The sequence below is a fragment of the Equus asinus genome, chromosome 2, assembly GCF_041296235.1.
Source record: "Equus asinus isolate D_3611 breed Donkey chromosome 2, EquAss-T2T_v2, whole genome shotgun sequence".
Classification (NCBI taxonomy): domain Eukaryota; kingdom Metazoa; phylum Chordata; class Mammalia; order Perissodactyla; family Equidae; genus Equus; species Equus asinus.
This window is the reverse complement of record NC_091791.1, coordinates 30,996,488-31,024,248: the sequence shown is the minus strand read 5'-3', so window position 1 is coordinate 31,024,248 and position 27,761 is coordinate 30,996,488. Positions and strand designations below refer to the sequence as shown.

Below are 27,761 nucleotides of genomic sequence, written 5' to 3'. Positions count from 1 at the left end.
ATTTTCTATAAGAATATAAGTTCTCTTAGAGGTTTCCAATAATTTAATGGCTCAATCACTCAAACTCCGCCCCCCCATAATTTGATCTGTTGCTACAAGGTAGTGTTAGTGTGACACAGCCATGACTAGAATGCCTTAAGTCACATGACTTGCCATGACTCTTGGGTTGGGTGCTACATGGCAACTTATCATCAGTAAGAAAGGTGCCAAACGACACCATAAGCACTTCTTTGTTTTAAAAGTTGTTCTAAAGTAGTGTCTGTTAAAAGGAGCAATTGCCTGATGTTTATTTGATGCTGAATGTTTTATATTAAAAAGGTCTATTTTTGGGAAGTGAGAATTTGTTAATGATTAAATGAGAAGGGTAGAAGCTGCCACCATGCTGAGACAAAGCCATGCCTCTGCCTTAAGCTTCTCTTCTCTGTTTTGGTCCTCACCCTCAAGGCCAGCTTGGGGACACAGCATGTAGGGACACGGTTATTTATGGCTTCTGCTATATTTCTCTATTCACCTTGCCTAAGGTGTTTGAATTAAATCCTAAGAAGGCTTCAATTCTCTTTCCTACCTCCTGTCTCTCAAACATCTGCCTTCTTTCCTGTACAAATCACAGATGAGAGAGAAACAGAGTGAAAGAGGATAGTTTGCTCCAGGGAACATAAGCCTCTCTCAGGCTTTGCTTTCTGCATAAGAAAGTTTAACTGTTTAACTTTAACAAACTCTTTTGTCTTTCTCAGAAATTATTTAACTTATTTAGTTGAAAATGAGTATAACTTACTTTGCATATAAGTTCTCACATATTTCTCTTGCTATTATTTTACTTGAAATAACTGGAGGTGGAGGATGTGAAAAACTCAGAAATTTTCCTAAAAATACATTTCTCCAAGGAGATGGGCATACCTCACTATGGAAACATATTTTTCAAACTAAAAACAGCCTCATTCTTCCCCCACATTTCCTTCTGAGAAATTTGTGGTAGAGCTATTTGCTTAAAAGGCCTTTGTAGGGGAGGAAAAAGCTTTTCCTCTACCCTCTTAGATTCTGCATCTGGGGCCTGTGGATTAGACTGACAAAAGACAGATTAACAGGAGAAAAGGCATACAAATTTTATATGATGTTAATATTTTAACTTTTACATTCATGGAGGTCTTCATAGACAAAGAAGTGAAGACCCAAAGAAGCAGTTAGACTCAGAGGTCATATACCACATCCCATTTGAACAAAGGGTGTCAGATTTGTGGAGAAGTGGCAAGACTAAGGAAAAGGATATTGCACTTCTAGGAGCAGTACACTGTGGGAAGGTAAATATATAGGGAAACTAGCATATCTAATAGAAGATAAGGGTTATTTTAGTAAAATTTGTTTGTGCAAACCTATCTCAGTGCTGACTCTCTGACTCCAGTAATATTCACTGTTCCTCTTCCTCCTGGCACGGGAGAGAGGAGGAGAAAGACCTTCACGAAGGGAAATTTATGTCCTTCCGTTTGGCCAATAGGGCGAGGCAGATAATTCTTTCTGGGTTTACTGCTTCCTACTTGCCTTCAGCCCAAAATAATTCTTATGTCAAAATGTCATATTTTGGGGTGGCATACTCTGATTCCCTTCATCTTCGTCTTTTACCTACTTACATAGAACAAAGCTTTTCTAATATTTAATCAAGGTTATAACACCTTCTTACAAAAAGGAAAGAAGAGTTCACAATAGACAACAAAAAAGACAAGAATGCTATTTAGTATCAGTTGTATCTCTCCTATGAAATTGTAAGGTAAAGTATTCATGTGTAATAATGACTGCCAGTTTCATGCCTCAATATCCACCATGCATATCTTAGCTCCCCAGCCTGTTCACTGTTTCCAAATACATCACATTTTGATATGCTTCTCACTTTATGAGTCATTTCCTCTTCTTGGAGAGCTCTTTTCCCTTTACCACCAGCAGCTATTTCCCATCATTGCTGTTTATCTAGTGAAATCCTATTCAGTAAGGTACAGTCCCTTAGTGTCCCAAATGTCACTCACGCAGGCCACTAGCACATATTCATCATCCATCTCCACTGGGGTTTTCCCAATATTTCAAAAAGTACTTACTTTTAAACTTAAATAAGTGCATAAATTGGAAGCTTCATATCAAATTATGCAAAATTTTAAAAAGCATCTTGTTCATAATTAGAAAGTAACCATAAAAATAAGTACCATGAAAAAACACATTATTAAGTTCTAGCCAGAAAGCTACCAAATGCTCTGAGCCTGAAGCTCTTTGTAAAATGAGAGATTGACAAGATTAGAGGTGTAAGGACATTGAAACTTCCTCTTAGACTTTCACAGAACAATGAATTGGACATAATCCCCCACTATGGCTTCAACGTCACATAATGTTATACCATGTTTCTTCTGATCTCATTTACAGCACACCTAGATTCCTTTCCCTGAACCTCACTGGTGCCTGTTCACACTGGGAAACACTGCTGCAGGAGAACAGTGGTGAGTTTTGGAGCTAAATTGCTCTGGGCTCGAATCTAAGCTCTCCCATTTATAAATTTGGCTTCGGACAGATCACTTAACCTCTGTGAGCTTCACTTTTTATTTCTTCTTAAGTAAATAAAAGTGCATGCTATAGATTGAATGTTTGTGTCCCTCCTCAAAATTCACGTGGTGAAATCCTAATCCCCAAAGGTGATGGTATCTGGGGATGGGGCCTTTGGGAGGTGATTCAGTCATGAGGGTGGAGCCCTCATAAATGGGATCAGTGCCCTTACAAAAGAGATCCCAGAGAGATCCCTTGCCCCTTCCTCTATTTGAGGACGCAGAGAAAAGACAGCCATCTATGAACCAGGAAGCAGGCCTTACCAGACACTGAATATGCTGGTAACTTGATCCTGAACTTCCCAGCCTCCAGAATTATGAAAAATTAATTTCTACTGTTTATAAGATAGCCAGTCGATGATATTTTTGTTATAGCAGCCCAAATGGATGAAGACAGTGGGATATTCTGAGGATTTGAGATAATGTGTATATAGAGTGGCTAGCACATGATAGATCTAAATGAATACAGCTTCTATTAATATTATCTTTATCATCATTATCAACACCATTCTTCAAGGTATAAATCAAATGTCATTCCCTCTGCAAAAATGCTACTTTCTTCCCCGAAATTTCACAACACTCTGAACATACTTTCATTCTGATGGCATAATTTGTTTTTGTCTGTCTCACTTATTGTTTGATGAGTTCTTCAAAGGCAAGGCCTCTTCTCAGCCCAGCAAAGCAGACAATGATTGAAAGCTGACTGTGCTCAAAGCCTTTTGAGCCATATCATTATTTGGAAAAAATTTGCAAATTTAGTTATCAAAAGACAGAGTACTCAAGGTGGGTTATGGCCACATAATTAGAACAGTTGCTCAGAAAACAGCCTTGTACCTGCTGAACAGAGCAACTGGTGTACTTTTCTACTTTGTAAATTAAGAAACACTTAAGGCCAGAGAATTTTCCACTGTGGCCCTAGCATGTCCTTGTCTCCCACAGCTGTTCCTCTCTACTGTTAATAAATTCAAATTGGCCTAGCAATGGCTGCGAACTCACCAGTACAATTCCTCTCTCTGAGAACTGTCTTGATCCAACTAGTCCCGAAACTAGCTGAACTTCGGCTAACCCCTCCTGCTGAGGCCCTATTAAAAACTTCTGCCCTGCTTCCCCAGGTTGGAACACTCCTTCAGAACCTTCTCTTGCCTGGCATTTTTGAATAAAGGCTTATGCTATCGTGCTCTGGTTGATTTTCTTTACTACAGAAGGCAGTAAAGTATAACGCGAATGGCATTTTACGATCTTAAACCAATGTATTTAATTTTTTTATTATAAAATATTTCACTGAAACAAAAGAATACATAAAATAACCAATTTCATTTTCAGTCTCTGAACCAATTTTAGCTTTCATTCTCTGTAAATCTTGTTACCCTTCAGCTCTTTATGTGTTGAATCAAGGACATTCATGCTTCTTTAGAAGGTCAGAAACCACTTAGAGGGGTCAGTGCTCAGCTTTGAGTTTCAAATTAGCCTGAAAAACTTAGTGAGGCAAATTCTTGGAAAACAGATTTTGTTAAGTGCCCCCTCCCCACCCCTAAGTTCTTATAGCTCTTCCTTAACATAGCAAAGCTCAGAGGTCTGAACATAAAGTTTCACTGGAGGCCTTGAGATTGATTGAGGATATGACGTAGGGGAGATTTGGAGAGAATGAGGCCAGGTTGAGGAAGTTGCCTGGATCACATAAAAAAGACCCAGTGTTCATCCCCCTGTTCTCAGGCCACGAAGAAGGAGAAACTGAAAGAAGAGCATACATGTGTTCCACTCTTCATATGGAACTTCTAGGGGAGACTTCACATACCAACATAGGGGAGCTACAGGGGCACAGAAATGGTGGGTTGGTGTGATTCTGCAAAGGGAGGGCCTGAGTCAGTGCTTCCTGTCTGCCGAGGTCTCATTTGGCTGCAGGAGAGCCACAAGTTCCCATGTGCTCCGTGAGGCCACAGAGAACTGCTGAGGGGACTAGTACTCTGGAAGAATCTTGGTGACAGTACAAGGAAGTCCCAGAGTATGAGGAGCTTAGTATGGAGCAATGGTAATGCCCATGCTCAATAGCAGGTACCAACATGAAGCCAAAACGACCTGGTAGCACCTAATACACCTCAGTAAATAACCAGGAAGAATGATTGAGAGAAGGTCAGTGAGTAACAAGATGACAGCATATGAACCATGCAGCCCATCTCCATTACCAGCACATGATGTCAGCATCCCTTTGTACCCAGATGGCATCTAGGAAGAAGAAAAGAAGGTGAAAGAGATCAAAACTCTGAAAAGTCTGTGAAATTACCAGGAAGAAAAGATGAGGTACCTTTAACTGGTAAGTTGATTTTTGTTGTTATTATATTCCTCACAAGCAGGGTTAGGGGCTCAGGAGAGATCAGTTAGTGAAATAAAGTTTGTTTTTTTAAATATCCGAGTTGTAGAGTATAAATTGAAGCCCTTCTGTTAAAACAACATAGTGGCTAAGATGAAGAGCTCTGGGGTCACACTTGGGCTTTAAATCCTGGCTCATCACTTTTAGCAGGAATTGAAATCCTCCTCCTTTTAGTTTCTACCCAGTGGTGCAGTTCTGTGCCTTACAAGAAATCTATGCCTCACAGAAGAAATCTAAACTCTCTTGTACATGACAGCCTCTCACCAGTTGAAGACAGCCTTCACATCACCTGTGAGTTTGCCCTTCTTTCACCTACATTCCCAGGACTTTCAATGCACACTCATGTCACATGGTTTGCAGTTCCTTTACCATCCAGACTGTTCTCCCTAGAAGCATTTGCAAGTTGTCCATATTCCCTTCACACCCATTCCACACTGTTGCACATCACTGTTTGATAAGACCTCACTTTTATCCTCAGCCCTGATTGGAACGGTTCTTTTCATTCCATTTGAATCCTCATCTTTGACTCAAACCCCTCATAGAATTACTGTAGAATTCAGTCAGCCTGTCAGGAAAGGCCTTCTGGCAGCTGTGACTCAACTATCCAGATGTTCACAATTTTCCCTGCCTTGTCTCCATTAAGCTAATAGAGTTAAACAAAAAGATGAGCTGAATTAAAAGGTCAGCTGTTGGGTCCAAGTCCCCTGTCAGTACTTCTCTGCAAAGCAAGCGTAGAAAAAAGAGAATTAGGCAGGGGTGTCTGCATGTTCCAACACCAGCCCCCAAAGTCCGCTCCCCTTTCTCCTAATCAAAAAAGATAACTTTCCATTCTCTCCAGTACCCATTAAGAAGAAAGAAGCAACCATTCTGCCAATGGGAATCTGTGGTTATGCTTCTAGGCATCATGTCATTTAAATATTATGGTATTTAAATATCCCTCCTATTCTTTTACTTTGGAATTCTCTTTTTCATTCAGGATTCAGCAGCCACAACAGTGGCTGAAAATAGAGTTATATGTCTAGGGTGGAGTCACAATGTGCCATCTGTGGATAAACATGTCACATCAGCTTTTCCCCAGTACAGAAACATGCAGTTAATTGAAATCTATACCCTAGGATTAGATACACCCAGAATTATATGCCAACTTCACTCTGATATAGCTTTCCCCTCACCAGGGAAAATGTTTTTTATAATAAGGTGGCTTCTAAATTGAGTACAATGTAGTGGTTAGAGAATGGGTCCTAGAGTCAGATTGCCTGGATTTGAATTCCAGCCCCTCCACTCACTAGCCAGTGGGCAAGTCACTTAATCCTTCTGTGTCTGTTTGTCTTTAAGATGAGGGTAATAATAAAGTCTACCTCATAGTGTCGTTGTGAGCATTAAATGAGTTAAAACAGTACTTAGACCACTCAATCAATCCAATCAACAAGGGATTTGAATTATGCAAAGAGAGTTTCAACAAGCTATAGTAATCTTCTTTCCTATAGAGTTATACTGATAAGCTATGAAGTTATTTAGATATAGGAAGAATACTGAATTAGGGGTCAAAAGAACCAGACTTGAGTTCCTGACACTGACACTAGCTAGCAAATTATTTTTCACTTCTTTGCTTCAGTTTCTTCACCTGTAAAAATGAGATAGTAATATTGTCTGGTAGTTACCGAGAAGATTATGGGACAATTTATATGGAGCACCATGGAAATGGCAAAGCATGTACAAATGTAGAAGATTGTTATTACCATTGATCATTATTATTTTTCTCACACTTCATGGGGCATCCAGAGACTCTTATAAGATCAAGATATCCTGCCTCCTAGAAAGCAATAGATGATTTTCTTCAACTCTCTTTTCTAGACTCAGAGAAAACCTCTTTGCATTTCCTTGGCATTAGAACATTTGGTGTTCACTTGTTTTTTTTTTTTTTCTTTTTTTTCTTTTTTGAGGAATTAGCCCTGAGCTAACATCTGTGCCCATCTTCCTCTATTTTCTGTGGGACGCCTGCCACAGCGTATCCTGACAAGCTGTGTGTTGGTCTGCCCCGAGGACCCAAACTGGCGAACCCTGGGCTGCTGAAGCGGAATGTGCCAACTTAACCACTGCGCCACTGGGCAGGCCCCTGGTCTTCACTTCAATGTATTTGTACAACAGTGCACAGCACGGCCCAGTTTCCAAGCTCAGAACTTGCCTATAGTGCCTGTACTTTAGTTTGGTCTATTTGGATGCCTGATCTTTTCAAAAAGTGTTTTCAAATGACAATGAAGGATAAAACACTTCTAGGATGATCTCCTGTAGATGGCCCATAATGTGTTTATGGCTTCGAAGATTGCATCCTTTCCCAGCAAAGCTATCCCATGTGAACTTGAGCTGCAGCTTCTATTGCTTTGCATCTCAGATTCCATCTTGTCTCTGGACTCTGTGCTCAAAGACAACAGTCTTGATTTTGGTCATTTATTTCCTTGAGTTATCTGGAAAAGTTAGTCCAATTTTAGCCAAGCCTTTCTTCCACCAGGCAAATCTTGATATAACCAAAAGCAAAGGCTTTGTTTACCTTTTGTGGGAAATAAGTATCATTTCATATTCCATATTCAAGGACCTTTTCTCTTACATCCTCAGGAATAAGAATGACCTGCCTTCTACCACATGGGCCATGCCGGCTAGAAACCATCCTGAATGTTTTGTAGTCTCCATAACTTTATTGGGTTCTCCCTAAAACAAAATCTCTCTGTTTCTGATTACTTTACCCCAGATGTACCTGGAGCATACTTTCAAGCTGAATCTCATTTTCTTATTTCCTGTCTGTATTTCTAACTTCCCCAGACCCCTGGATAATTTATTTCTTGTACTAATATTTGCAGTTGAAGAAGTATAGACCTGTTCCTTCTTCATCTTCGGGCTCAGGAAATATCTCCAATCATTTTGCAATCATTTGTGGTCCACAGAGAGCCAAAACATGCCTTTTCTTGGGAAATTTAATCCACATGTTTATGATTAATTTATATGTAAATCATTAAATTGGTGTTTCTAAGACAGTTCATTTGGCAAGTTACCTCTCTCTCACCCCTCAAATCCCCTTTTAAGTCTTATTTGAGTTGGTATGGAACCACTGCACCTAGGTGCTTTTCAGAGCTGGCAAAACACTTGGAAAAGTAGTCCTGAATATATCTGAGATGCCACATGTATTCTGAATATATATGTATATATATATATTCCATATTGTAGTTGATATACAACTGCCTAAATGGTTGGTGCCTGACAGTATAGAGAGTGATTAAAGAATTTATAATCAGTGTCCCTTTAGGCAGCAACTATAACTGTTCCTCAGAGTAGGATATAGCTTCTAATGGCTTATTCGCCCAAAATTCAAGCTCATTTCAATTTAATTCCAGCCAATTTAGTAATCTTTCATTATGCACCTATTACGGGCTAGGTACAAGAAATTGTGATATTCCCTGCCTGCAATGTGTTCATTGTCTAAAAGGAGAGACTGACTGCATGTTTGTAACAATGATAGACAGCATGGCATAGTGAGAACCACGTATAACATATAATCAAAGTGCTTATGAGATAACCAGAGTGAGGAGTTCCTCTTGGGGATATTAGAGAAGTTGTCAATGGGGATGGGCTTTGAAGCAAACTACTGAGTATGGGGTAATAATGAGTAGGGGTAATAATGAGTAGGTGATTCCAGTGGAAGACATGTAATCTGGGAGTGACTGATTCAAAACAGGATTAGAGAGACAGGGCAAGCCTAGATTAGGGAAAGCCTTGAATGCCATGCTTAGGAGTTGAGGGTGTTATGTAGGCAATAGGACTCCAACAAAGGTTTTTAAATGTTTTTAAAGATTGGCACCTGAGCTAACATCTGTTACCAATCTTTTTGTTTTTCTTTCTCCCCAAAGCTCCCCAGTACATAGTTGTATATTTTAGTTGTGGGCCCTTCTAGTTGTCGCATGTGGGATACCACCTCAGCATGGCTTGATGAATGGTGCCACGTCTGCATCCAGGATCAAAACCCGCAAAACCCTGGGCCGCTAAAGCGGAGCGTGAGAACTTAACCACTTGGACACAGGACCGGCCCCTCCAACAAAGGTTTTGAAGAAGGAGAATGGCATGCCCACATCTCTGACAGATACTGTGGAAGATATATTGGAAGTAGGAGAAACTATAGGCAGGGGAACCATGAGGAGGCCACCACGATGATCCAAATGATGAACCTAAAGAGGTGCCTAATGATGACAGAGAGACTAGAGTAATGACAGGGGGTGGCTTGTCCTTGAGACACGTTGCTGAGATGGACTCTGAAGGGCTTAGAGATAAGCAAGATATGAAGTTTAAGTAGGCTGTGGGTGATCTCTGGGTAAATTACCTAAACTCTCTAGGCCTCTGTTTCTTCAACAGTACATTAAAGATAATATTTCCAGTTGTTTAAAGGATTAAAAAATATGGTATGAAATAACCTAGTTTCTGGCATGTAGCAGGTTCTCAATTCATGGTAGCTCAGAAGATGAAGATGATGATGAAGTGTATGCAGTAGGATTTCTAGAACAGTTCAACACCCATGCTATTGCGTCTCTGAACCTTTTGTATGTTCTAGTCACAGTTCTTTCACATGTGTGTTCTCTATAAACATCTAGTTATTGGCTCATTTTAAGGGCAACTAGTCATTACAGAGATGTGTGGTAGTTAAAGTGATCATTAACAAAAAGACCATGTTTCCTAAAGGGAATTGAACTGCTAACTAATAATCAGAAATACTTTTAAGACCAGCTGTGGGTAATTAGCATGTTTGTACCAGTGATTCCCTACCCTGGTTTGAGACAGCCCAATTCAGAAGACACTTTTTGAGTGTCTATTAGGTATCCACTGTGTATGGGTGGTAGAGAAGATATAAAGATCAGTATACCAAGTCTCTACTCTTGAGGAACTTATATTCTAGGAAGGGAATATGACAAGTTTGCAAAAGACTGTAAATATTTATAGATAATACAATACTTACTAAATGTATAAAGGGATACAGATAAAATGTTAATGAGGATTAGAAGCAGGAGAGAAAACATTCACTTAGGAGAATTCAAGAAAAGCTCTGAGAAAGAGCTGATCTGTGAGATGGACCTTGAAAGATAGCTAGGCTTTTTTGCTGGATGGAGATGCTGGGGAAGGCAACTTTGGGTGATTGAAGAATACTAATCATGCACTCACACAGTCAGTCCCTCCCTCATTGAACAAACCCTTATTGAGTGCCTACAATGTTTGAGGAAGACAGAGACTACAAAAATAAAGTCTCTACACTCAAGGTTTCATAGTCTCTTTCAGCTCAAATGTTTCTTCCCCTTATGGGAGAGGAGCAGAAAGAGAGATGAACAGGTAAATTGTAATACAGTATGGTCAGTATTTTATAAAGGTTCTGCTGATAGTAACTTTAATTAAATACTATATGTATTAGTCAGTGTTCCTTAGAGAAACACAAGCAATAATCAATAGGATGTGAATGTGTGTATATCTCTATATCTATCTATCTATGTATCTATCTAAGAGGTTAATTTTAAGTAATTGGCTCACATGATTGTGGAAGCTTGCAAGTCCAAAATCTGTGGGGTAGGCCAGCAGGCTGAAGACCTAGGGAAGAGTCATGTTGCAATTAGAGTTTTAAGGCAGTCTGCTGGCAGAACTCCTTGCTCAGGGGAGATCAGTTTTGTTTCCACGAAAGCCTTCAACAGATTGGATGAAGCCCACATTTTGTTGGATAATCTGCTTTACTCGAAGTCTACTGATTTAAATGTTGATCTCATCTAAAAAATACCTTCACTGAAATATCCAGAATAACATTTGACTAAATATCTGGGTACCATGGCCTAGCCAACTTGACACATAAAATTAGCCATCACCCTATATGAGACAAACGGAAGAAATTTGGTGCCAGCCTGTGTCAGTCAGATTAATCAGAGTGGCTGACAGAATGTCAGATGTAACTTTGAGTATGGCCAAGAACATGTAGGGCTGAGGGGTGGATTGCTGGGAGAGGCAGTCAGCCACTAGCCCTGATTGTCTCTGCATGTTCTTGGTGAGTGTGCCAGACTGCAAGGCTTATCTGTCTTCTAATAAAAAGCAGTTTATGTAGTTACTCACACAGGTAACTAAGTAGGTTAAAGTGCCCCAGTATGACTACCATATAACTGCTCTCTCCTGGGGGCAGGAAGACTGGCTTGTTTGCTGCTTGCTATAATGTTTGCTGCTTGCTCAAAAAGTGCTGGGCCCTTAGTCCTGAGTTCCTTAGCTGCAACCCGAACCCAGTGCATGTGTAGCATACCTTTGGGCCCATTGCACTGCCCCGGGACTTGGCAGCCAGGGGAACCAATGCAAATATGCTAACGTTCATGCTTCTCGCTGGGCATGAATACATAAAGCCTTTTGTCTCTGACCCAGAAGTCTTGTGTCTTCTGCCTACATCTATGAAGCAGCAAAGGCTAACATATTTAGCTTCCAAGTAGGATAAAATCAAGGACCCTTCACAGTTCTTGACAGCAAGGGGGTAAGGATGGGATACTGACAGTGACATGACTTTCTGGAAGAGGAAGGACAAGGGCTTTGCAGCCAGGTTCAGGGATATAAGGAGATTTTCCAGGATCTAGTAGTGAACATTCTCACCAAATAGTGGGTGAGGTTGGGGGGTAAGTTTCCCCCAATGCCCTGCCTGTTAATGAACAAAAGTTGAATTAATATTTAGAGGCTGAGTGGTAAGAGGTAAGATTGAAAAAAGCTACCAAAATGGTACTTTAACTGTTCCTTTCTCTCCCCAGAAGTGAAAGAGAAAGGATATTACCATGACAATGGGGCAGCAAGCCCTGCAATCCCAACCTAAAGTCAATGTGGCTGTGGTTACTGAGCCAAGGGGATCCTAAAGCTGAAACAAACAATCTCAGTAATGATGACCTCGCCACCTAATAAGTGGCTTTGGGTGGACTGAAAACATTGAAAGTTCATTTGGCTGCCACACCACTCAAAACTGAAAGTAGTAAATAAAACAATCTTAAAAAAGAAAAACATTTTCTTTGGGGGACTCAAAATTGCCAATTTCAAAATTTACTACAAAGCTATACTAATCAAGACAGTATGGTACTGGCATAAAGATAGACATATAGATCAATGGAATAGAATTGAGAGCTCAGAAATAAACCCTTACATTTACAGTCAATTGATTTTCAACAAGGGTGCCAAGACGATTTAATGGGAAAAAGATAGTCTTTCTAACAGATGCTGCTAGAACAACTGTAACCACATACAAAAGAATGAAATTGGATCTCTACCTCATACCATATGCCAAAATTAACTCAAAATGGATCAGAGATCTACATGTAAGAGTTAATTATAAAACTCTTAGAAGAAAATATAGAAATAAATCTTTACGGCCTTGGATTAGACACCAAAAGCCCAAGTGATGAAAGGAAAAATAGACAAATTGGATTTTATCAAAATTAAAAACTTTTGTACTTAAAAGACACCATCAATGAAAAGACAACACACGGAATTGGAGAATATGTTTGCAAATCACGTATTTGATAAGGGATTTGTATGATAAAGAACTCTTATAACTCAACCATAAAAAGACAAATAACTCCCTTTAAAAAAATGGCAGAGAATTTAAATAGACATTTCTCCAAAGAAAATTCACAAATGGTCAATAAGTACATAAAAAGGTATTCAACATCATTAGTCATTAGGGAAATGCAAATCAAAACCACAATGAGATATCACTTCACACCCACCAGGATGGCTATAATCAAAAGACAGCCAATAACAAGTGTTGATGAGGATGCGAAGAAATTGGAACACTCATACATCGCTGGTGGGAATATAAAATAGCGAAGTCACTTTGGAAAGCAGTTTGGCAATTCCTCAAAAAGTTAAAAACATGACCCAGCAATTGTGCAAAAAGGTATACACCCAAGAGAAATGAAAACATACGCCACATAAAAACTTGTACATGAATGTTTAATATCAGTGTTTTTCATAATAGCCAAAAAGTAAAAACAGCTCTCATGCCTATCAATAGATGAATAGATAAATAAAATGTGGTATATCCACATGATAGAATATTATTCAGCATAGAAGGGAATGAAGTATTGATATATATTACAATATGGATGAAACTTGAAAACATTATGCTAAGTGAAAGAAGCCAGTTACAAAAGGCCACATATTGCATGGTTCCATTTATATGAAGTGTCCAAAATAGGCAAATCTACAGAGATGGAAAGTAGATTAGGTGCCAGGGGCTGGAGGAAAAGGAGAATGAGAAGTAACTGCCAATAGATATAGGGTTTCCTTTTGGGGCGACATTCTAAAGTAGATTCTGGTTCTGGTTGTACAACTCTGTGAATATACTAAAAAAATTAACTGCACTTTTAAAGAGTGAATTTTATCTCAATAAAACTATTATTTTAAAAAATCTAAATTAATGTAAAAGCAAAGCTTTTCTTACTGGCATGGAGCTGCTCTCTTCCTCAGCACCCCTGATCCTTTCCTTCCTCTCTATCCCAACTCTAGCTGTTTTAAGGAGAAAGAGGACTAGAGGTGGGACTGAAGTCTCCCTGTCTCCATGGAGACAAAGGCTATATGCATCCATTCAAGTATGCTAGGAAACTTCGGGGAGGAAGGAACTCAAACTCTTATGGCTCTGTTAGATTCAGGTACCCAAGTCACTATCCTACCTGTGTTGTTGGGGAGGAGGGCTCCTGATTTCAGCTAATAAGGTTTGGGAAAGGTTCCCAGTATGGAAAATAAATCTGAAGTGACCTTGTGGGTAAGGTCCTTTGGACCAATTCAATGCCCTGTTGTTGTGGCTTCCAATACACATTCTCTACTGAATGTATACTGGCATTGATGTTTTACATGCTTGTGCTATGAATGCGCATAATGGCCTGATCAAGAAGAGTCACACGTAGAGAAGTAGTAGGACACGTAGTGGGATGTTTACATATAGTGGGAATATTCACATGTAGTAGGACATGTAAATCATTCCCCAATCCACGTCCCTATTCCACTTTGAGTGGTACCAGGTTGAGAAAGGAAAATCACAGTCTTGATTAAGGTCTAAAAGGCAATGGGGATAGTAAGACAGGTAATATCTCAGTACTACAGCCCTATATGTCCAGAGGAATGGGAACTAGACACTTACGGTAAATTTTCTCCAACTGAATTCAGTTGTCACTCCTACAGCCTTAGCTGTTCCAGACATTGTAACTGCACCGAATCCATTGCACAGACTGATGGCACTTGGTACGCTGTCTTGGACATTGCCAACACCTTCTTTCCTATTCCATTTTCCCCTAAGAGCAAGAGTCCAGATCAGTTCACATTGATGGCAAAGCCTCCAATATGTGTTTGCAGTATTTCCCAGGAGGTAAGATTAATGAAGGGACATTAACGACCTTTTGTCTTTCAGAGCCACCCTGGAACCTTCCTCAAGAAGTAAAATGCCCTAGTGTGGCTCTCCCAAACAATTTAACTGACTTTTGGATCTGGCTCTTCCAACCATCATCAGATGGCTAAACATTAGAGGATGGCCCAGCTCCTGCGCTGCTCATGCTTCTAGGGGTGGAAAGGTTTTAAAGTGATCCCACTTTCAGGGAGGTAGACACGTACATAATTATAATGAGGCGAAATGATAACTGCCATAAGAGAGGTGGGCACTCTATATTGCTCTGTTAATATATTCAGCACAAGCAGTGAAACTAACCTGCTCCTGCATGAAATTGAAAATTTGTCCCTTTCTTCCCTTTTTTCTTTAATTATTAAGTAAAAATGTAAATCTACAAGAGTCAGCCACTGTGAAATCCCAGGTTTTAATCTCCTAGATCCTTTTATTTTACTTGAAACCAGCTTTTTTGCCTCCTCATTGCCATTCCTACCTGCCTTGGGTGCTAGAGGATACAGTTATCCTGAATCCTTGACTTGACAAAGCTGTGACAGAACCAATCAGAGAGAGAAGATGAAGTAGTAATGAAGAATCACAGAACTCAGAACCACTGGCTCTCTCTTGCTGTGTTCCCTTGAGTAAATTGCTGGACTTCTCTGGGCCTCAGTTTTCTTCTCTTATGAAAGGATGGGTATATCTATCCTGCATGCTTTATTAGGAAGCTGGAAAGCCCAGAGGAATTAATGGATGGAAATGAGCTGTGTAAACTTATGGTGGAAGATAAAGAATAAAGTCAAAGAAGCCAAAGAAGAAAATTATTATCAGGTGGGTTTGTGGAGTATGAAATAAGATGTGGAGGATTTTTAAGATTCTAAAACAAACTATATGTGCCAACTAACATTATTGTAACTAAAATACTTCCTGTTACCAATACTTTTTTAAGTAGTACCTGCCAGTTGGGATGGCTGTTTCCCAGGTGTTCCCATCTTACCCAAGTTGTTAGAATTTCATCCAATTCCAGTGAATAATGTTCATTTATTTAGAATAGACAATAATGGTTACATTATTATGTGCTTACTAAGTGTCAGGCACTGTCTTAAGCATTCACAAGAACTCTATGAGGTACAGACTATTAGCATCCCCATTATACAGATGATGGAAGATGAAGGAATCTGACAAAAGTGACAAAGCAAGTAGAGAGTGAAGCTGGGATTCACATCCAGATCGGTCTGACTCCAGAATCCAAATCCAATCTCTTAAGCACCAAGCTCTACTGTCTCCCTGAACATGGTGTGCAAACAACACCTGACAAAAGCCTGCCCTCCATATTTCCATTACTGAGCAGTGCACTACGGCCCCCAGAATCTCATTCACTGAGCTTCTTTAGAATTCAGTAAGGATAGACTATGAGCAGGGCATTATGGGGGATATAAAGATAGGAGAGATGGCTTCTGTTTTCAAGGAGTTTACAGTCAGAGAGAGGAAATTAGATGTATCCAAGCAACTCTAATAACAAAAGAAAGTGACAACTCTTATAACAGGACTATAAGAGCCTTGGGAAAAGAGGCATTACTCTGTGAATGATTTAAAAGTGAAATAGTGCTGTTTAATTTTATTTTAAAAGGTTTTATTAATGTAAGTTCAGCTGGGAGGTCTGTCTGAAGATACTGGTATGGGAATCTTGAAGATGAATCAGAAAACGTCAGAGCTGAAGCAGACCTCCGATGGTTGAGTTCAATACCCACATTTGAGGTGGTCCCAGAGCAGCCAGTGCCCCAGGATGAGTGAACTGGTGGCAAAACCTGGAATCAGATCTGGAACTTCCAGTCTTCTTCTGTCCTAAAGCACTCCTTCCTTCCTGCTCTCTTAGCGCGGCAGTGCCCTGGGGGCAAGGACCTGTCTCAGGAACAGTATTCTTTGGGTAACTAACATATTAAAAATGTCCACTAACGACATCTTGCACAAGCCTTCTCCAGTTCTCCCTTCTAGATCCTCCCCTCCAGCCAGGAGTAAGATCTTCTACTCAAAGTTTTGGCTCTGGAGATACTGAGTGAACGAGACAGACCTAACATACCTCATCTATTAGCTATCTCTCCAAGGCTCTATGTTTCGTTACCCCAAACAGATTGTAAACATGGAGAGAAGGAATCTGATTTTATTTTTATATCTCAGGGCAACTAAAACAGTGCTTTGCTTTAGTGTATGTCACAACACCCTAGCATGAGGACATTAAAAAAAAATTATCACTGAAATTTTGTTGTTGTTGTTGTTAATGCTATCCAATTGATTCTGACTCCTAGTGACCCTGTGTACAGTAGAGCAGAACCCTATCCAGTGTTTTTGCACCATCTTCTCACCTTCTACGGTATGACAACCAACAGATAGGTGGTGTGGTTCCCTGACTGGGAAGCTAACCCCGGGCTTGGTGGTGAGAATGGGAATCTTAACCACTAGACCATCAGGGCTGGGTGAAAGCCCCCTTGGAGACTATAATGTGCACAACCTTGAGAATCACTGCTCTAATGAAGAAGGGCTGTAAGGATTTTGACATCAAGATGAGGGCAGTGACTTCCAGAGTAGAAGGCAGGTCTGCTCAAGTCAAGTTTAGAGTGAGTCGAAACGCTATGTTTCATTCAATCCTTTCAATGCTTAAAACCAAATAAGAGATGAAATAAACAGAGATTGGTAATAGTTGAAAGTTAGAGAGTGAGGTACCTAATGACTGATGAATTTTAAAAAATGTATAAATAATGTAGTGCATTTAAATAAGAATTAAAAATAGAATTTATGTGTATTTATTCTATTTCTATTTTCAAAGACCTCTGCTTTTATTTAAACAGACAACAATAAAAACATAACTGAGTTAGAAAAATATAATGTATTATCTTTGGCTCTCATGGTCACTTCCACCAGAGGCCTATTAGTTGGTTCCTAAATATCACAACCAGACATCATTGTGCCCTTAGTGTTTGCAAATACAATATTTAAGATGAAATAACCTTAAGCATACCATATTGTGGCATTCACAAAAGATCTTTCCGACCCACCAAAGGGCATTCCACTTTTTCTTTCCTTTTACTTCCTCCCTCCCTGCCTTCCTCTCTTTCTTGTCAGACTATTTTTAGATAATTTTCTGGTGTTTTAGGTGAACTGATGAGGTTAGGTGGGATGCAGCTTTCCTCATTTCCAGAGCTTGCCTTGCTCCTCCATCATCTGAAGGTTGCTTCAAGGATGGCACACTGTTCTCCTAAGCTCAAGCACAGGGAGGCTGTAATTGCTTCTTCTCCTTAATTTATTTAGGTTGCTGCATAATTTGCTGTAGCTGAAATCCCTCAGTATTGCAATCTGGGAACAATATAAATGGTTGATGGCAGAGTGAGATTTTCAATTGTTGCTTCTCACTGATTCACATAATGTGTTGTCATTAGTACTTTGATGTGACATATCATGGTTTCCAGGGCTTATTGGGCCATTTATAAATACCAAATGAAGGTGTTAGAGCTAGTATTGCAGTGTGGTTACTGCTTTAATTGCCTTCTCTGGGAGTGGTTGGCAGCATCTTCTCTGGAGGAAAATAAAATGTAATTTTTAGTTTGTCTTTAACTTTAACTATTTGCTGTCAACTCCTCTCAAGTGCTAGAATCACAGCTTTCCTTTTTTGTTTTTCTAATTTTCTAGTAACTTAATTTTTACAAAAAATATCTACTTTTCATACTTTAGTTATCATTTCTTGAATTGATTTCCAGATATCTGTAAAAATATTCAAATGTATATTATCTCACCACAGTTATGTTCAAGTTATTAACGATAATTACTGTGACTTACAAAATTTTCCATTTTACAAAGTGACTTTATAAATAATAATATCGGCTAGTATTTACTGAGTACTTACTATGTGGTATAAGATACATATGCATTGGCTCATTCAAACTTTTCCAACAATGCTCTGAGATGGACACTATTATTGTCTCCATTTTATGAGGAAAATTGATGTTTCTTGAGGTTTAGTAATCTCTCCAGGGACACAGAGCTAGTAAATGGTAGAGCTGGGTTTGAAACTCAGGTAAGTCTGATTCCAAAGCCGATAATTTTAAGCATGACATTCAAGTACTCCCCACTCCCAACCCTAGCACAGTTAGCCCCATTTTAGAGAGCAGGAAATGAAGACTCAAGCAACCTGAACGTTTCAGCGCTGCACTTCGAGCCTGCCTCTTCTGATTTCAGGTGCAGAGTTCTTTCTACTTCCTGAGGCAGCTTCCATCACGGTGAGCTGTTACAACTGCTAAAGTGTGTCACTGACATCCCATACACACCACTCAGGTTGATAAATAAGCAAAGAATGAAGACTGGTAGTAAAAATTCAGAGGGGCTTCTATTTAAAGCATAAGAAGCAAAAGAGCTGCCTGCCTAGTCAGATGGTGTGGGTGCAGACTCTGATCTGAGAAGCCAGGGTTTAGAGACACAGAGAGGGAAAGAAACAAGTCATACCCAGTGGGCATGCAGCCCAGGCACTTCGGCCACTGACACGGAGCCAGCCTGAGTCCTGGTGATTGATCCTGCAGTCAACGCCCTTCTCTCAGCAGCTGCACGTTCCCACAAAGGAAGGCTGCACATGGAGAAGTCTTTGTCAAGGCCTCTAATGAGAGGATTGAGTTTCACATCACAGCTACCCCTAAACAGGTACACTCTGCTTCTTTCATCTTCCTGATGGCTCCCACGGGAAAGAAAAGAAAGAGAAAGGAAGCTATACCAAGAAACAGGTCACAAGCTGGTTTGGCTAGGTTTTGGACCTTCCCTGTCCCACCACTTCCAGATCTGCAGCTTTGAAATTCTATCATTTTCACACATCCTGTGTGGCCACTGGACAACGACGGGAAAAGCTTGCCTAAGTAATTTTTCATAATCCATTTACCATGACTCTCTGGAAAATTAATGCCTTTGCACATGCTATTGCCTCTGGTTGGAGGATTCTCCCCAGACCCAAAACTCTTCTTCCTATGGCTAACTTGCCCTTCTTCTTCAAGATCCAGCTCAGGCAATGTCTCCTCCAGAAAGCCTTCCTTGGTGCTCCATGCTTGGCTCACCAGGCTGGCCTCTGTTCCTCTTTTCTCCTGTTGAAGCACTTCTGCCACAGTCCATGCTGACTCATCTGTCTCCCGTCCACACTGTAAGCTTCTGGAGGGCTAGCACAGTATCTAGCAAGTAGCACGAATGTAACAAGTATTTATGAATAAATGACTCATGAATGATAAATGAATCAGGGTGGGATAATATTTGTTTAACTATTTAAAGAACTTCTTTCAAAACACTCTATTTTTCTGAGATAGCCTTTATTTTTTTCAGATTATAAAGGCAATAATGCTGATTATAGCAATTTTACATATAAAAAATCCACAAAAAAGAAAATAAAAACTATCTGTAATTGCACCCACTCAAAGAAAACCACTTTTAACATTTGTATGTAATTTCTATGTGTACACAAAATTGGAATCCTATTGTCATACCTAATTTTCTCAAGGATCATAATGATAACTTCTGAAGGTAGATAGAGGAGACATTTTTACTGCAATTTAAGTGATGAGAAAACTGGAACCCAAAGATACACATCTAATCAATGGCAGAACTAGGACTGGAACCCATGAATTTTGACATAGTCCCAGGCTCCTGCTGTTCCCATGAAGCCTCCTAATTAGGTGGTAGTCTTCTTGCAAGAAGAAATTCTGCATCAATCCAGCACATGGGACATGGGTTTGTAATTATATATTCTTCCTCAGGAAAGAGATAGATTTAAGCTGATCCTATGTCTATATCATGGCCGTGTAGTGCATAAGCGGCACTGTCTCACATTTCAAAGGGAAACAAGGATGGAGCACCTAGGATCTCAACCCTGTGATTGGCCAGCCAATGGAGCTAGGCAGGCACCATAAAGAGTCAGAGTTTCTTTCCAAGAGCAAAATGACATTTGAACAGTGGTGTCTTGCCTGAGAGCACATTGCTATGGAAACCACAGCCATGGGTTCAATCCCATCATAGATTAGTGAGTTGCACTTCAGTCCATGACCACTGACTGTATTCAAGAACAATGTACACAGCAGGTGTTCAATAAGTGTGCACTGGGCTGAATTGAATGTTTACTATTATTCACCAGAGACAGTGGGCAAAAGAGAATGCTGATAGCAAATATAAATGTCCCCACCACTAAGCCAAGTATAGAAAGAATAATTGAATGTGCACTAGTTTTCTATTTTATTCTAAATAGAGGACTAAATTGTAATCCCCAAATGCAAACACGCACAGATTGTTAGCTGTTTAGATAAGGAAACCATATCTTATTTAGCTGCATGTCCCCAGAATACCTAGCACAGAGAGAGACACATTTGAAGTGTCAGTGTTTGTTGAATTGAATTATATTTGCTAGGCTGGCGTGGGAGTCAAGAAGATGTTGACTAGTAATTCACCATTCCTTTCCCTGAAAGCTCTGTAAATCAAGCTCTTAAAAAAAGAAGCAAGCTAAATTCCAAAACCATCTCGTAGGAGAAATGCCCATGGCTGGTGGGGTCTGGACTATGTCCACTGAATGTGCAGGTCTCTTCTGCACAAACATTGCTTACTCCCAGGGGAGCCCATGACTGGCTGACTGACTATGGAGCCTCACACGTTCCATCTTTCCCAATGGCAGGGGGGTCAGAGGAAAGGGGTGGGAGTCGAGTGATGAAGCACTGCTGAACTAAATGTTCTCCTCTTCCCAGGAGAAGGAAAATATCACAGCAGGAGGACTGTTGGCACTTTTCTAGAGGAACAACAATAAAGCACATGGGATATAGTTGAAAATGATCTTTCTGAAGACAAGTTTCTTTTTTAAAGGGCCACTCTCATATTCTCTCTTACCTTCGATTGGAATGATACTATTGGAATGGCCTTGTCAGAGCTGGGTTGGAATCCTACAAACTGGGATCAAAGTTGACTGGATGGGTGGTGAGGTAATATGAGATACAGTTGAGGAGCCATTAGGCCAAGAGCCTCACTTTTTCTGAATTTATCGTAGAGCAATAACAAAAACAAACAGTATTTGCTAATAAGAACCTTTCCTGAAATGTACTGAGCTGGGTTTGAAGGAATTGGAATAGAAAATACTGATTTTTCTGGGAGGCAACCAAAACACAACTCACTAATCCCCTAAGCTCTTAACAAACTCTCTTGAAGATTTAATCATAATGTAAAATCCACAAGTTTTTATTGGCAGTGTACAGTTATCAACTGCACAGCTCTCTGAAGTGGCAACCAATACAATTCCCAGGTCTGCCTCCATTACACATTCCAGAGGCCTGCTGGCAAGGGCTGTCAGGTTGGTGCCGTGGTCCAGCCTAGTAAATTCTTTCCAGGGGAGACTTAGGGCACACTCTTCCAGCTGCCAAATTCTCTGCTTATAAGGTGCAGAATTTATTAGTGCAAAGAAAGATAAAAAGAAAGCCTGCTACCTTTTTAAGTGCTTTTACGTACAGTTTCTTTATTAGAGTTTGGTGTTTCCAGAAATACAGCTGCCCAGCTCATCTGAGCCTTTGTGCTAAATCAATGGGACTTATTTTAGCTTCCTATGAACTTCTGTGAGCTCTGCTGCCACCACGTATCAACCGAGGTCTCTTGTGCCATGCTTTCAAAAGAAGTCACCCACAGCAACTCTCATTTGGGGAGAACAAAGCCATAAGGACCTGTGTCTTTAACCTACATATGGCCAGCAAAGGTACACAGAGAGTTGATGTGGAATACAGGTTTGTCCAACTCTGGAAATCAAGCCTGTCTAGTCACCCAAAGACCACCTTTTCCTAGCTGAGGTTTTCTTCTCTCCAGTTCCTTAAGGTGCCCGTTTCCATCTCCAGACATTAGTCTGAGGCAAATACTGGTCTCAGACCACAGCACAGACATCAAAGAGAATACTGCATGAAATAGTGTGGCACAGCGAAGAGAAAATAGGATTAGAACTGAAAAACTCTGAGAGTTCCAGCTGTCACTGCTTGAACGACCTTGGATAAGTCACTTAATAACTTCATACAACCCTAGTTTTTCTTCAGCAAAATAAGTATAAATAGTCCTACTTATCTCACCAGACTCCCTTTAGAGCAATTATGACAAAGCACAATTATCTGGTTTATATGTTTATTTTCCATTTCTCAGGGTGCGTCATTAGATTATAGGCTCCAAGAGCTCAGGGACCCTGTCTTTTTGGGTCCTCACAGGGGCCCATTGCCAGGGATAGTGATCAGCACATAGCACATGATCAAGAGGGGTGAATGGGATTGGAAGGAGTGAGGGAAGGAATTAAGGAAAGAAGGAAAAAAGGAAGGAAGGGAGGACAGAGGGAAGGGAGCACAAAATGTTTGAAGCACTATTGAGGTACTGTGTATGAAAGTGGTCTGTAACTTATTAAGCGTTATCCACGTCATTGCAACAGTTATAACTATCTGATGCATTAATTATAGCGGGGTGACCTTTTAAAAATGTAAGTTAGATCATGTCACTTGCCTGCATAAAACCCTTCATTGGTTTCTCATCCCACATACAATAAAAGTCAAACTCCTTTTAGCTTACAAAGCGCTACATGATCTGACCCCTGACGGCCTCGTGTCCAGCCGGACTCCCCTTTCCTGGCCAGGTCCCCATCACTCCAGTGTTCTAGTGTTTCCTCCAACGTGCCAAGTCTATTCCTGCTTTGGAGTCTTTGTGCTAGCCCCTTCCCCTGCATGAAAGCTCTTCTGCAAAATCCCCACAGCTGGCTCCCTCTTGTCATCGCGCTCTTGACCTAAATGTCACCTTCTCAGAAGCCTTCCTTGTATGCACACTCTAAAGGAGCCCTCACTGACTCCGTTACAGCACTCTATTATTTATTTATTCGTTTATCTAGTACTAGTCTCTTCCCCACTGCCTGATGGTTAATGAGTACTTTTGTGTGACATTATATTTATTTAAGGCTTACATTTCATAGATACTTTTCTAATTATAATTTTGTTTTATCTCCACAAGTTTATAAGCTCAAAACAAACAACCAAATAAAAATCCCTGTGGTTCCAAACTGAAAACTCCCTCTTCACTGTACACCAGCTCCACACACACTTTGAGAGAGGTCTCCTGGCCCTGTGAATAAAAGCAACTGGGCCAGTCAGTTTTAAATTTGTGATTTAATTGGACTTATGTACACGTAATCAGTGATGGCAACAATAACTCAGTACTCTAACCTGGAGGGATTCTTTTGAGACATAGAAATGGTGCCGTTGAGTGCCAAGCTGTTCTCTGTCCTGAGCTTGGAGGCCTCCTGGCTCAGGGCTGGGGCTGGGGGTGAGAGGATGGGGGTGGAAATAGGCAGAGGCAGGACTCAGTGGTTCCATCTGGGTTTGTTTACTATGGACCCTAGGGCAGCAGTAATTCTGTAGGAAGAGCACTGGATCAGGGCACTGGGACAGGTCTGAGGGCTGCCCTACGTACCCACTTTCCCCCACCCCAGGCTATCAGTCCCTCTGTTACATGAGGTGTAAACTGTAATGTAACACATTGAGGTGGAACTGACCATCTTGAAGGGGAATCCCAGCTCTGACATTCTAGGAGTTAATGAGAGGAGTCTGACCCTTTTATCTTAAAAAGTCTATGAAAAGGATAACTCACGTAATATTTCTGATAAGCGCAACTTTTCTGGACTAAGTGGGATTACTTTGATGGGTCAATAAAGTCACTGGACAAACCCAGATGGAACCACTGAGTCCTGAGAATTTGCCATTCTTCTTTAGCCTTTGCCTTCCTTTGCTTGCTGAGAAAAGTTGGTGCTCTGGGCAAATCCCCTTGTCAGACAGGGATCAACATCTAACTGTGAGTGCACTTTAGCCACTCCCCAAGAGATGGGTTCCTACTATATCTGATCTTGGCCAACAGTCTCCCATCTGCTTTCAACATGTTGCATCTGACGTTAACTAACCTCTCCTACTGGCATTAAAAGAAAACAATCTGGAAAAATTCACTCTCAAGCAGAGTTCAAACAGGCCACAAATAGATGTGGAATCTCAATTGCAGAAGGTTTGTTAAAATAGTAGTAATAAGTAAATATATAAATGTATATATATGTATACGCATACATGTATATGTGCATATGTAGGGGTGTGTGTATGTGTAGAGAGACCAAAAATCTGTGAAGGGGGCCAAGAAAACACAGAAAAGAAAGCTTCTGTCCAATTTATCAAATTAACTGATAACAGAAGAAGGATAAAAATTCTCCCAGTGTGGAACAAGGCATGATCAAAAGAACTGACTGACATGCAAAAGGAGTCGGGAATCTTATTTCACACTTACTGGTAATGGGTTGAAATTCTGGTCCACAAGGTGATTGTATCCATGGTCAAAAAATGAGTGCCGTATCACGACATCAATGCCCTGATTGGCCAGCATTCCTAGAGTGTTCAACCATCTAAAAAGCAGGGGGAAAAGCTACATCAATACATTTTTTAAATGGCATAGAACAAGCTCTACAGAGATCGGCTAAGGTACACACATACACACCAACCCCCTCATCCCTACTTTAAAGGAGACTATTTTAAGCTTTGAATACACAGCTGGAAGAGATTTTAGAGATGATCAAATCCAACCTCTTCATTTTATAGGAAAAGAAGCAGAGGTCTAGGGAAGTAAAATGAGTTGCCCGTGGTCATAAAATAGCTTGTTGCTAATGACTTATCTCTTAAAATGAACACTCTAGCCACATGTAAGCCTAATTATCACCCCCTCTGGCCACAGGACACGCAATCACAGGAGCACATACACTGTACTTTCCATCATTCAAACTCCCCTGCTTGCACCTATCACTGTACGTGTACCTTCCACGTGACTCTAACTCACATACTCCTATACCCTAAGCAAGAGTGGTCAGTCATTTGCATCCCTCCTATATTACTGTCAGCAGTTGATACAATAATAATTTTCCTTGACATTATAACTGACTATATCAGGATTCAAGTATGCTACCATCACACACATCACAATGGAGGACCTGCATTGCTCACACACTTACTGCATACCCCACTAGGCCAAACATCCACTTTCCAGGGCATGCTATCCCTCAAAAATTACTGCCCTCTTAGTTCTTCCAACATCCACTGCTAACTCTGCCTTCATTATTTACACTTTCAATTCATTCATTCATTCATTCATGCATGCATGAATTCATTTACTTTTCTCTCTTTTTATTCCTACTTCTGAAATTTAGGGAAACTTCTAATTGTAATAATATATATGTAAGAAATGTGACTGAGAGCTTCTGTCTTCTGAGTATAAAAGATAAGGCATTTCACAGTCTTTCCTAAGCATATGTCTGGCTTTATCTGTCACCTCTTCTCTCACCCAAAATTCCAACCCTCAGCCTCTAAGCCACATAAAGCTACTTTGGGCCGCACGAATACACTGTGTTTTCACATACCTACCTGAATCTTCACACGTGTTTTAACTCCTGCTTAGAATTCCCTTCCTCTCTTTTTCTAACCGACATCATTTGGCAAATTTCTTCCCATCTGTTACTCTCCAAGTAAAGTATCATCTCCTTCTAAACTCTGCTGCCAACAGAGGTAACTTCCTCCTCTGTACTTCCCCAGAACTCTTGTTCACACCCTCTGCCAGCCCACTAAATGAGAATTACTTATTTCTCCAATGTTCCCTGAGTTGGTTATGAGCTCATCGAGAACAGACACAATATTTTAGCTTTGTACCCAAAACACCCATCATAGTTCCTAGCACACGATAGGGGCTCAAAACTCTTTGTTAGACTGAAACTGATCTGGATAAAATTAGATTCTAGGAACTTTGAGAATGACCATTCAGCTTGCAAGGGACAAATTACGCACAGTTGTGATTTGCCAAATCTGAAACCATATGGAGCTCCAAGCCAGTGACTTAAGAATTAAGTTTTTTCTTACCAGGATAAAGAGCATTGCTAATTTTTATATTATGAATGAATATTATTAATATTTTCAAATCTTTCTCATATTCACAATTATATTTTATTCTCATAAAAACTAATAGAGTTACAAAAACAAAACAAAACAAAGCAAAACACAAAAATGAAAGTTTTAAATCAAAAAGAAAATCTGACAATAATATAATAGAACCTTGTTTGTTGTTGTTGTTCAGATTGGGACAGTGCGACCCAGGGAATTTGAAATTACTTTTGGAATATCACCTGGCTAAGCTGCTTGTTTTTATCATTTGTGTTAATTTAGCAACCTGTGAAATCAGGATAACAGTTAGCTTTTCCTTTAGCCATTGAGACACAAGATTAAATGTCCTGGAGAAGAACTACAACATGAATTCTGGGCTGATGCCTCCTAAACCAGTGCTCTTCCCACTGAAATAGCACAAATACAACAGGGTCTATATCTAACAAGTATTTATCTACAAAAACAAGTATGTCTTATTCACTCTTCTATTCCTAGGCTTGTTGAATCAATGAAGAAACAAAATGATGAGTAAATACATAATCACATAAATGTGAGCCCCTACACCTAGCAGTATCTGGATATCAACACAAGACCATATTTTGGTATTTTTATATGTGAAAAGCTCCCATTTGTTCATTCATTCATTATTCATTCAACAACATTAATTAATCAACTGTAAATGCCAGGCCTTGTTCTCAGCATCGAGGATAGATACAAAAATGCTTGTGAGACCAGGTAAGTCACTTGTAAAACAGTGGGTATGTAAATACCTGTTTATACACATTTATACAAATGGTATCAAATTCCTACTTTTGACCTCTACAGAGCCTAACACAGTGAACTCCAAAGAATATATACTCAACAAATAAATGTTAATTAGTAAATCTGGGGTTTTTTTGCTAGTATATAGGGAGGTTTTTGAAGGAATTCTAAGGTGAGAGGAAAGACTATGCATCCTCCTCTCCAAACTGACATCCTAGATGAGCAATCAGGGTCTGGAGCATTCAAAACTGACTATGGCCAGAACCTCTGCTTCCCTAGGGCTTTTCAGAGGGGAATGGTTAGTACTGAAATTATCTTCATCTTCTAACAATAATAGTAAGTCCTCTGAGAGGGGGAAATAAACGGTGTTCCAACTCTCCCTTTATGCTCAAGTAGAGAAAAGTGGCAAGATGACTGGAATATCCCACCAAGGATGTTACTGCAGCCATAATTTTCCATTCCACAAAAATTTATTGAATACCTACTATGTGGCAGCACTGGTAGGTGCTGGAGACACAGTGGTATGCCAAGGGTGGATCTGTAGTGCATTAAAGAATCTCAAAGCCCTAATTAGGAAAAATACCCTTGAATACTTGGCAGCAAAGAATTCTGATTTGTCTGTGTATGTGTCGTAAGCTCATAGTTATGCCATATGTTGGAACAAAAAGCTG

The 27,761-nt window shown here is 40.1% G+C and overlaps 1 protein-coding gene across 3 annotated transcripts in view; it reads right to left on the bottom strand.

The window, feature by feature from the left end:
* HPSE2 (heparanase 2 (inactive)) overlaps positions 1–27,761 on the bottom strand; it is a 602,725-nt gene that overhangs the window by 108,595 nt on the left and 466,369 nt on the right. For 2 of the 3 annotated variants that reach the window (XM_044752780.2, XM_070485651.1), the window contains exon 9: positions 24,695–24,809. In XM_044752780.2, coding sequence (XP_044608715.1) covers positions 24,695–24,809 — 115 coding nt within the window. Of the gene's footprint in view, positions 1–4,460; positions 4,803–24,694; positions 24,810–27,761 lie in introns of those variants that run through there. The other variant, XM_070485653.1, reaches the window with a different exon arrangement.